At 47.3% G+C, this 12,001-nt stretch overlaps 1 protein-coding gene across 2 annotated transcripts in view; it reads left to right on the top strand.

Moving 5' to 3' along the window:
* NPHP4 (nephrocystin 4) overlaps positions 1-12,001 on the top strand; it is a 97,801-nt gene that overhangs the window by 33,811 nt on the left and 51,989 nt on the right. For both annotated transcript variants that reach the window (XM_083512837.1, XM_083512836.1), the window contains exons 8-9: positions 3,189-3,370; positions 3,743-3,869. In XM_083512837.1, the coding sequence (XP_083368963.1) occupies positions 3,189-3,370; positions 3,743-3,869 (309 nt within the window). The remainder of the gene's footprint in view (positions 1-3,188; positions 3,371-3,742; positions 3,870-12,001) is intronic.

Below are 12,001 nucleotides of genomic sequence, written 5' to 3' on the forward strand. Positions count from 1 at the left end.
CGTGCACTAAAATTCTGACACATTTTCACGGGGACTTTGGAAAAAAAACCAAACCCCACAAAACTGATGTGGAAATGGGGGGAATCAAATTTAAGAGTGGAGAAAACAAGTTACTGAAAGAAATAGAAAATGACAGATTCCGGAGTGTGTTTTATTCAGAAGTCTAGTGGAAGTATGCTTTATTCAACCCAGTGCATTTCAGATTGAATTGTTCTTCTTCAGGGGCACTCTGAAGCATAACTAGTTTCAGAGTTTTGGTCTCAAATCTCATTGCACATTATTTTCCAGACAATGACCAGACATAACCTGTTGTCAGGAATGCGCATAAGTCATAGTGTCGGTCCAAGACAGCTTGCTTGCTTCTTTGAAGTGGCACCAATGTACTGATCTCCCTTGCTTTGAGGAAGAATTTAAAATCTCTTGCCACACCATTCAGACACCAATTGTTGTAGCCAACTAAGTTTTACTCAGAACTAATTGAACAAAGTTTCTCTTCCTCCCCAGTTTATCCTCACCCAAACCCTGGTGAGGTACATTGGGCTGAGGGACTCTGAATTTCATGGCCAAGCAGGGATTTGAACCCTGGTCTCCCTGGTCCCACTCTGACACTCTAGCCACTAGACCACACTTGTTGCTTCACCCTGCTGCACAGGTAGGCTGGCCCTGTGTTGTCTAAGCTAAAACAACAGCAACAAAACCCCTGCAATTCTGAGACCAGGTGGTCCAAATTCTTGCAAACCTGGTCCTGTGACTGGTCTTGATTATACAACTTGAGCATCTTTGCACAGCAGCTCCTTTCTTGCATAATTTATTTGACAGCTGTTACATATGGGATGCGGGTGGCGCTGTGGGTTAAACCACAGAACCTAGGACTTGGCGATCAGAAGGTCGGCGGTTTGAATCCCCCGCACCGGGGTGAGCTCCTGTTGCTCGGTCCCTGCTCCTGCCCACCTAGCAGTTCGAAAGCATGTCAAAGTGCAAGTAGATAAATAGGTACCGCTCCAGCGGGAAGGTAAACGGCGTTTCCGTGCGCTGCTCTGGTTCACCAGAAGCGGCTTAGTCATGCTGGCCACATGACCCGGAAGCTATACGCCAGCTCCCTCGGCCAATAAAGTGAGATGAGCGCCACAACCCCAGAGTCGGACCTAATGGTCAGGGGTCCCTTTACCTTTACCTTTTTACTATATTGCAGAATTCATTCTGTATTGGCTAGTCTTTGCAAGGGGGAGCTATGTATGGTCACGGAAGCCCTTCCTGAACTGCTGAAAACCTTATTCAGACACTGGACAGCTACCTAGCTTTCACTAGGGTTTTCTGGATCCCCTCTGCAACAACCTGGTGCACATGTTTTTGGACTACAGTTCCCAACAGCCCCAGCCAGCATGTGTTTCTGGCCAAAATAGCTGGATGGCACCAGGTTGGCGAAGACTGTTCCAAGAAGGTAGTCTTGTTCATATGGACTACATCCTTTTTTGTTCTTTCAAAATGAAGCTAATTTTCAGGAAGCTGGATTATTCTTGCAAGTCAGTTGCTGGGTTTCTTGCCTCCTCCAATACCACCAAGCGGAAAACAATGGATTTTTTCTAAGAGGGATGAATTTCCCATTTTCTGGACAATAGCAATGCATCTGCTTGTTTCTTTGCATATGGATTGCTTTTGAGGCTGCATTTTTTGCGGGGAGGGAAGAGTCCTTTTATTGCCTTAGTTCTCCTTCTGATTAAGAGACTGCTCTCTTCCCAGCCTCCCTGTTGCTGTTTCTCCTCCCCTCCTCCTGGAATAAGCAACTGCTAATGAGCTACACGGTGGCCAGGCTGCTTTTGATTAATGGATACCCAGAGCAACTTCTAAGTTTTAATGTTTGTGTTTTCAGCTCTCGCAATTTAGGAAGCGGTAATGACCCCCAAGGATGTGCCTTGTTGATTTGTCAGATGCGCAGTGGATTTTCAGAGAGGAGAAGATGAAATACTTTAATATCCAGCAGTCACTCTGGGGCAGCTTTCATTTTTATTAGCTGAGGACATCCTGCCTAAAATTACTTTTCCTGCCCCCTCCTCACAATACATTGGCATCGCGGGTTAAAAAATGCCGTGGGATTTGATAAGTTGGCCGGGCCCTTACTCTGGGTCTGTTTCCTGTGCATTTGAATATAAGGAAAGGGAACAGCAAGCTGGATTTTCATTTTCCGTCAGCCCTGCTGTAAGACAAGCCGCATCGGGCCTTCTCTCCCTTAGCTATCACCCAGCCATCAGCCATTCCTGCAGGCTACAACAGTGGGAGAGATGGGTCACAGAGCCCATCTCATTGGCTCTCAGTCAAGTGCCTCCAACATGTTCCTGGAATTGTTTCTATTCCGGGTGGTCATGAAACATGGGGCTGTCCTTAAAGACAGCTTAGAAACTTCAATCGGTCTAAAATGCAGCAGCAGGTTAATGGCCGGGCCTCTGTTTAGATATCATATAACCTTTGTTTTAAAGCAGCTGCACTGGTTGCCTGTTTGTTTCCGGTCCCAATTCAAGATTGCGGTAAACAATCTAGGCCCCAAATATCTGAAAGTTCCCCCACTTCCCTACAGAACCTCTTGGGTGCTGAGTACAGTGGTACCTTGGTTTATGAACTTAATCCGTTTCTGAAGTCCAGCCTTAAACCAAATCTGTTCTTAAACCGAGGCACGCTTTCCCTAATGAGGCCTCCCACCACCGGTGCCCTTCCACTGTTCAGCTTCCGTTTGTAGATCGAGGTAAAGTTCACAAACCAGAACACTACTTCCGGTTTTGCGAAGTTCATAAACCGAATAGTTCGTAAACAGGGCTGTTTGTAAACCGAGGTACCACTGTAGTTTGTCCTCCCTTAGAGGTTCAGAGGTGTGTGGCTGTCTGGGAGAGAGCCTTCTCTGCGTCAGCCCCTGTGTTGTGGAACTCCCTCCCCACAGAAGTTCACCTGGCACCTTCATTGTACAGCTTCCGGCAAATGCTGAAGATGCACCTCTTTAACTTGGCTTGGGGTGTATATTTCTAGGATGTGGCTTATTTCTGTAAGTTGTTTTGAGTATTGTTTTCTTCGTGTCGTAATACGCCCTGGTACCTTAGGGTGAAGGACAGGAAAAGGAATGAATGAATGACTATGTGACATTTTGCAAGGTTGTTCCTTGTGCCTTGAGACATGACCTGTCCACCTATGGATTTTCCTAGGGCAACTCGATGCTGGATGGGAACACCCTCGCGGTGCAGGAGAGGCGGCTGCACGTTGGGGTACACAACGGCTTTTGCTTTGTGCAGCCACCACAGGTGGTGGTGGTGGTGCCAGAGGCCGAGGTGGCTCGAGGGCGGACCGGCAGCTTACAGAGGAAACAAGGAGCCGGTGTCAGACCCAGGTAAGAAGGCGGCTTTCCAGGCAAGGAAAAGCCAGAAGTTCCTACCAACCAAACACACACGTCTCTTTCCTTCCTTCATCCAAGCAAGCAAGAAGATGATCACATTTCAAGGGCACATTCTGGCAAAAGTACCTGGGGAGGATGGGGCGAAGGGCCACTGAGGGATGTGGCTTGAAGAGAGGGGTCGTTACCTGGGGAAGAGTCCTGAGGGTTGGATAGAGGGGCGTGGGCACACCCCACACTGGCAGTACTTTGTTCCTCTCCAAGTAGAAATTAGGACAAAAGAAAGATGGTCAGGACTATAAACCTGATGGCATGTGGCTGGGTGGCATATCATATCTGGGTCTCTCTGCCCCCCTTCTTTCCTTGCAGTTCGGAGGGGCAAGCTCTTGTGCTGCGAAGCCGCATACACTTGACAGAGATGGTCCATCACCCGGCCTTTGGAGTGGTCCTGCTGCTGGAGTACGTCTTCTCCGTGGCAAGTGGACCAGATGGGAAGGTATGCGTTGCATCTGCTATCACCTCTTTGGTGGCATAAGGATGGCTTGAGTCTCTGTCTTCATAGGGTCACAACTCAGTTGTGCCAGCTTTGTCCTCATGGTACCTCCTGTCCCTTTTTTCTATGAGGATATCTTGACGAGAGGCAGACAGGCAGGCAATGCTTTTCTTCCCTTTGACACAGCATAAGGACATAGAAACATCAGAAGAGCCTTATGAAGGTCAATTGTAGCCATTGACTGCCCTCCTCTCGCCTCTACAAGCTTCATCACTCATTTAAAAGCCAGGTCTGCAATGGCGGTATCTGCATATCATCCATATGGTTCCGTCTTGAACATGGCCAGTATTTCAAAGTGCAGAACCAATGCGTTGGATATAATTGCACACTCACAGCACATCTGCTTCACTTAGGAATATTAGGCCAGAGGCTGGCTACTGCTCTCCCAGGGCATCCCTCACCTGGGACACAACCTGAGCAAGAGGTGACTTGATAGAAGTTCATAAAATTGTCCATTGCACAAAGGCAGTGGGTAGGGAAAAGCTTTCTCCCTCTTTCATAAAACTAGAACTCATGGATTGGACAAATTCATGGTGGATAAGACTATCAGTGGCTACCAGCCACGATAGCCATGCTCTGCCTCCACCACTGGAGGTAGCACTGTTTTGTAATACCAGTTGCGGGAGACCGCAGGATGGAAGAGTTCTCTTGTGCTCAGGTCCCGCTTGTGGGTTTCCCATTGAGGCATCTGGTTGGGCACTGTGAGAACAGGATCCTGGACCAGATGGGCCACTGGCCTGATCCAGCAGCCTCTTCTTATTAGCTACTTTCAGGGGCCTACTGGCAGCACTTAGCCCGAGACTCGTGGGTCAGAATTGGTCCCGATAATGAATGTACTTCTTGAGTTCCCAAGCCAGCAGGCAACCAAATAGCTTTCTAAGGATTATGAAAATGTCACTCTTTCAGAAATCGTTTGCTGTAGTCAGAATATGGTTCTAAATGTTCTGTATAATTGAGATTTGATGGTGGTTTTCTTTCATATCTTTACATAGATTTAACTGCTGGCTGTTTTGAGTGATTTTGTAACCTGTATTGGGTCCACATTTTGAATGATGTGGGGAGGGGGAATAGAAGGAGTGTGTGTGGGGGGGGTCTCCTAAGTGTAAGCTGCTACCTCTCAGCAAGTGAGAATATGATGTTAGAAATGTGCAGTGGGAAAACTCATTTCAGGAATTATCATGGAAATGATTTTGTGTCCTCCAGGCTGGGCTACCTCTGCCCTCAAAAAGCTCTTCTTGTCTCATATAGCAGTGGTCCTTCTTGCGGAGGAGTGCGAGGGTGGCTGCAGAGATTTACAGCATGTCGTGAGGCTTAGGCGCATTGCACAATATGCTCAAATTGATTTTAAAGTCCTTTTAAAATTATTTAAGGCTGGGAAGCCAGTGTGAATTTTGCTGCTACCCTTGACTCGTACCGGATGGCTCTATCATACTTAATAAATCCTCTCTAAGTGGTGTTGTCTCAGTGGAGTGCCACCTTCCACCAAACAGTGATGAAAGAGCCAGGGGGAGTTGCATATTTTTGCAGGTGTCTGGGTGTGTGTGTGTGAGTTTTCCAGCATAGGGGTTGGCCAAATGCCATTTCTCAGGGGTGCTGTTGCCCAGTAGTTACAGTAAAGGTAAAAGTAAAGCAACCCCTGACTGTTAGGTCCACTCGCGGACGACTCTGGGGTTGCGGCACTCATATCGCTTTACTGGCCGAGGGAGCCGGCGTACAGCTTCCGGGTCATGTGGCTAGTATGACTAAGACGCTTCTGGTGAACCAGAGCAGCGCACGGAAATGCCATTAGTTACAGTACCTGGGGAGAATACCTAGCAAGACCTTCAGGAGTGCTGTTGCCCAATGGTTACAGTACCTGAGGAGAATACCAAACAATAAGCAGTTGTGGGTAGTGGTGTTGAGCTCAAGATCCCTCCCTGCCTCTTGTACTTCCAAGAGTGGCTGAACAGCCAATCCTTCTTCCCAAGAAATGCTGGGAATTTTAGCCCTGGGAGAGTAATGGGGACTCCCAACAACTCTTAAGCATCCTAATAAAGCACAGCTCCCAGAATTCTTGGGGAGAAGCCATGACTGTTTAAAGTGATATCATAGAATCATGTATGGCATGACTTGTCTAGTTCATCTTACTGCTAAGAAGAGAACCTGTGGCAGGAATGGGACAAGGAGGCATCTAATGTTGAAAACAGTGATGGATTGGATGGATCCCTGGTCCGATCCAGCAGGGCTCTCCTTATGTCCTCCAAGTCTAACTCACCTTGCAAGAATCTTAGTTGGGCAATCATCCACTGATGAATCATAACCTACCACCCTGCTCACTCTTGGCCAAGATTGTGGTCCAGTCCTAACTGGCCTGAAGCCTACCGGAGCCCATTGCAGGATGCAGGAATAATCTGGACTCCACCTCCCTAGAGAAGATGAGCTCTCTATGAAGGCACTAGCACTCAGTTATGAAGCATGCACTGTGGCAGTGCTGGTTTGTCTTGTATTGGGAGAGCAGGATGCCAGGAGCCGAGGGAGCTTCTGTGGAGGAGTCACTGGTATACGAAGCATCTAGGACTAGCAGACAAGCACTCTCAGCAGAGATAGGTGGTGGGAGGAGAAGGGCTCCAGTGATTCTCCTCCATCATTGAGTCTTGAAGTCCCCCCCCCCCATGAGAACTCCTTGCATTTAACAGCAGATCAGAAAAAGTTTTAGCAAAGCTCTCTCTGCTCTGCAAGTTCTGCCTTGTGTGTATATTTTAACACGGAGGAGCATTCAGAAATAAGAGTCTGGAATTCTCCCGGCTCATTTTGCATAATGGGTAGCTCGGCCCTGGATATTTAACTTGGAAGATAACAAAATGCCTGTGGGAAACAATCCTAGTTGCCCGAGTCTCCCGCTGAAAATTACTGCTGATGAATTTAATTCTCTGTTTTGTAGAGGAGGCAGAAAAAAAAAGAAAAAGGAAAAAGAAACTTGCCCAGGCTTAGTTTTGAACTGGAACTTGGTGACCTCCTCCTTTTCACTGTACGGATCTCCCTTTCAATATAACTCAATTAGCAAACGTTTTGATTTGGGGCGGCAGTCTCAAGTGTTCCGCTTGACGTCCACGCAAAGGCGAAGGCACCTTCAACACAGCAGGAGTAAAGTCCAGTGCGCTCCTTTTATTTATCCAGATGAAACCCAGGCACTGTGATCAGGTGTTCCTTGGGTTTTTCTTAATGAAATTAGCCACCTTAATCCACCTGTGCAGATCTGAAGTGTTTGGTTCATTAGCCAGCGCTTAGCAGCTCTGACCTGGAGAGCAACTTGCTTGCTGTCAAATTGCTTACCTTCTCCAAGGAGCAGAAAGGTCACCTGCTGAGCCCCTCAACCCCTTCTTGATCCCCCACAAGGTCTGACTTCCTTTCTAAGGACATGGCTATGCAAGGAGTCACCCAGGTTCATTCTAGTGTAGCTTTGATGTTATGATGCCACTCCACTGCCCCGCCCCCACTGATGCTGCTGATTTCTTCCCCCATGACCCACCCCCACACCAAGAAAAAGGTGGGGCAGGCTGAAAAGGAGGCTAGCAACGGGAAGAAGTCATCATTGTTAGTGCTTATGAGAGAGGGAGAAAAACCCTATCCACTTTCTCCATGCCAAGCATGTTATAAATTTCTATCCTGTCACCACTTATTTGCCTTTCCTCTAAACGAAAATGTCTTATTATCTGGAAAGACCCTTGTCCTCAACAAAGACCCAGATGAAAGTGCCTTTGGCTTCCTCCCGGCATTCCCTTTGATGCTGTCGGATTTCAAAACCGTTAATTAGACGCGGAGGTAACTCTTTAGTTAACATTGCCCTAAATACTTCCAGGAGCAAATGCCATCGAGGAATTGTCTGCCCTTGGGGACGCCCGAACCAGCACAATTCTGTTGGCCAGTTGGCTGCCCCAGCAGCGCACTCTGGCCTTTCCCCCTTTTGGTAACTTTTGGACGGTGGCCTGTGCTTGGCTCCGAGCCCCTTCCACTTCCACCTCACAGCTCCTCTGAAAGTAGGTGAGGAGGTTGGGAGGATCTGTCAGTCGTTAATTGAGCACTTAATTGCATATCTCTGTGCAGATTGCAAGCGCCACCTCGACACAGCCAGCTTCTCCTTGGCCTGCTCTCTCTCTCTCTCTCTCTCTCTCTCTCTCTCTCTCTCTCTCTCATCTCTTTTGCAGGCTGTGAGCAAGCTCTGAGTTCCGCACACAGTGGGCCCGTTCCTGAGCCTACTGTAGAGACAATGGGAGTTGTCAGGCAATGCATCAACCCAAGGCTTGATTTCCCCAGGGGGTTGGCAATGGCCTGAGATGTCATACCTGACCGTGCCGCTTGCCTGATTGTACAGCTGCGCAGTTGGAATGAGCAACCTTGTCTTGACAAATACATTGTCAAAAGTATAACAAATGAACTGGCTGTGGGTCTCCAGGGAAGGAACATCCTGTGTTTTCACCCTAGAGAAAGATTACCTCTCGCATTATAGTGTCACGGATCCAGAAAGGACTTAATAAGTGATGCTCTCTGCCCTGAGTCAAGGTCTTGCACAATGACACAACTTTCCACATGAGAATATTTGGGGAGGGACCGCAGCCTCTCTAAACCAACATATGTCCTGCTGTTGAACTGTACTTACGAATAGGTCCCACCCTTCACCTCTGTAAGCCTTTGCTGGGGAGTCTGGGGTGGGGCACAAAATCCCATATATTTGCAAACATATTTTATGTATATTTATAAAACCAGGAATGCCCTTCCTGTCTCCGAAGAAGAAAAAAAGATGGACCCAAGACACCCAACAGATCCCAACAAAAGCGTTGCAAGAAATCAGAATACATTAAAAGAGTTGCCAAACAGCAACAGATAAAATCAGCCAGGGTGCAGACAGTTCATTATAACCTACAGCTGAGTGGGATGGGATGGGGAGACTCTGGTCTTCCAGATATTGCTGGACTCCTGACTCCCATTATCCACTGGGCCATTGGCCATGGGGGCTGCTGGAGCTGCTGGGAGTTGGAGTCCAGCAGTAACTGAGCATCAGTCAACCATGAGTCAAATGGCTCTGTATTGCTCACACTGGCTGGCAGCATGTCTCCAAGGTTTCCCTTCCTTTCCTGGAGATGTCACTGAGGATTGGACCTGGGACCATCCGTATGGAAAGTGTTAGCTGGTTGTGGGTCTCCAGGGTTGTATCCCTACCTGGAGATGCCATTGGGGATTCAACTTGGAGTCTTATTTAAGAAAACCATGTGCTCAAGCACTGAGCCAGGCATGACCAAACTTGGCCCTTAAGCTGTTTTGGGACTACAACTCCCATCATTCCTAGCTAACAGGATCAGTGGTCAGGGATGATGGGAATTGTAGTCCCAAAAAACATCTGGAGGGCCAAGTTTGGCCATGCCTGCCAGTGAGCGATGGTCTCCCAAAGTCCATTTCTTTTTGCCTTCCAGTGCAATAATGCACCCACTCTCAAAGTAAAAAGCCGTTTTTGATTGCAACACCATTGGCGGTTTTGCTTCCGATGCCTTTCAAGGTGTTTCATCGCTCATCTTCAGATTCTGAGCTTTGCAAAGGTGTCACATGTAACATGCTAAAATAAGTATATTAAATCACACACACACACACACCCTTCAGTCCATGGCATTCAATCTCCTTACTGACTGTGTGTGCAGGAAATACTGACTTGCAGCAGTCCTTCTGGAAAGCTCTAGAAACAGTGACCTCCAGAAGAAGCACTTGAAAGCTCTCTATTTTTTTCTTTCATTTAAAGAATTATTGAGGTCATAGCACAGAAAGAGAAGTGGCCTAATACACACACAAATGCTTTCTATGACTCAGAAGTAAAAACAAGCCAATTTCTTGCTCCTTTAACTCTTAAGAAGCTTGGTATTGTGTGTTTGTGCTATTTGTGTTATTTTTTAAAATTCTGTTCAGTTTTTGACACCTCACAGCTATGTTGCTGTAAAGGAAATTGACCTGTAGAAGCACTGAAATAATATAATTACATGGGAGATGGTTGAATGGAGGATTTGAGGAATTAGAGTGAAAGAAGAGGGGTAGAGGAAGGAATCTGTTGGGATGGCAGCATTGCGTTGTAGTGGGTGGAGGTGCCTTTATCCAGTACTGACCCAGTTTGTATTAGGGATTTTCTCTCTTGCTAATATCTGTATCCTGCTTCCAGACTCACTCGATCTGTGTGCTGATGACTAAGGAGAGCAAATAGAAACAATGCAGTAATAATCAACAAAACAATGGGGCTTATAGGGACCCGCTCCATCCCCTCTGTTCATACCTAGGCATTATTTGCTGAATGATAATATGAGGGAGGCTCGATCTGGCTTCATGCAGACAGGTGGACCACAATGGTGGTTGATGGTCAGCTTTGCATAAACAAACCTGAGTTATGCTTAGTTCTCATGGATGCGTGTGTTCAACTTCAGGTGGCTGGTTGGAGTCAGGTGCTGTAGGGAATCCACATGATTCCCTATATAGAGAACGCTAGCATGCCCACAGAAATGCTAGGCTAGAGCTATCTGTCATTTGGTTTTCTGTGTGAAGGCTTTAAGTCTTACGAGTTCATCTCAGATGCTTTGGCCCAGACACATATTTATAGCCCAGACACTGAGACCTTAGGGCAGAAGACAGCTGATCTGGTTCAGCTCTCTGGTTGTTGTTGGATTCCAGCTACAGTCAGCCCCAGGCAGCCTGGGCGATGGCCAGGATTTGGATGAGCTGCTGCCCAGAGAATGCCAGGGGGTGATGCTCTTGCCCTAGGGCTCCAATGATGGACCTTGGTTGTGCCTGCTCTCCTGGGAGATCCATCAGAGAGGAAGTTGCCTTGGTGTACTGTGCAGCCTAATCCAGGCTGCGGGTTACGTGACCTGATTCTCCTGGGTTCACACCCGGTGAACTGATCCATCCTCTTTGGAATTGAGATTCCAGGGCTATGAGATTGCCTGGGCAGGTGGCCCCAGCTCAGCTTCACAACTTGGGGAGCCCCTGTCAGAGCTGTCTGCAAGCTGGGTCTCAACAGATGTGTGAGCAGGCGTAACTAACTCAAATCTTGAAAGGTCTGGTGCAATAACCCTGGAGCACCCATTTAAATTTAGGATTAAAGCAGTCTATTCATTTGTAAAACGGAGCCTGTCACCTTTCAAATGTGCCTTTCTAATCTGTGCATGCAAATCTAGCAGGTTGTAATTATGCTTGATTAATTAACCTGGAATAAAGGAACATGATTTCTTCCCCCACCAGCTCACCACAGCAGAAGCAAATGGTGTATCCCCAGGATACATCAGCAGCTTAACCAATTCCGCCCCCCCCCCCCCGTGAGATATTTTGCATGCTTGGAAGCTATTGGCTAGGGCTGGGATGACGCAAGAGAATGAGAACTGTCAGTGCATCAGAGAAATCTCATTGGTATTTTATGTGTACTGATCCCATGCCTGATGTTTTCCCCATACATAATCTAGGAGGGCACTGTGCGCCCATTGCTTCCCACAGCTCCATCACACTGTGAATACCAACCCAGTGCGCACATTTTAATATTTATAGAGAGGCGATTGTATCTCCCCTGTGGGTCAGAGAAGACGCCATTTGTGCGTTCCTGTTTTGAATTAGACATGCCAGGCTGTGGTAATAATGGAATTCACTTTCCTGCTGGATGGCACCTGGTCCTGCTGGGGGAAGGAACAGCTCCTCTCCTGTGCTCTGCATGTCAAATCCAAACCCAAACTGGTTTACCTTGCATTAAAATAGCTTGCATTATAAAAATAGCCGGTCTTTATTAACCATCTCTGCCTGAGATATTTGGGGCCTGATATTTAGATAGTTGAAGACCCAGTTGTCTTGAATTATGATCATCAGGATGGTTTTTGAAAGCAATATTTGTGAAGCAAAAGGTAATCTTTGCTATTAGGTTATGGACTTGTATGTCATCATCAATGACTGCTAGCTATGATAACAGTGTTCTGTCTCCAATTGTTGGAGAAGGCATGCCCCTGAATCTTCCGGTAGCTGAGAATCACAAATGGGGAGAGTGTGGTTGCACTCAGGTCTTGCTTGTGGGCTTCTCTTTG

The sequence above is a fragment of the Podarcis liolepis genome, assembly GCF_965112155.1.
Source record: "Podarcis liolepis genome assembly, chromosome: 7".
In the NCBI taxonomy this organism is placed as follows: Eukaryota; Metazoa; Chordata; class Lepidosauria; order Squamata; family Lacertidae; genus Podarcis; species Podarcis liolepis.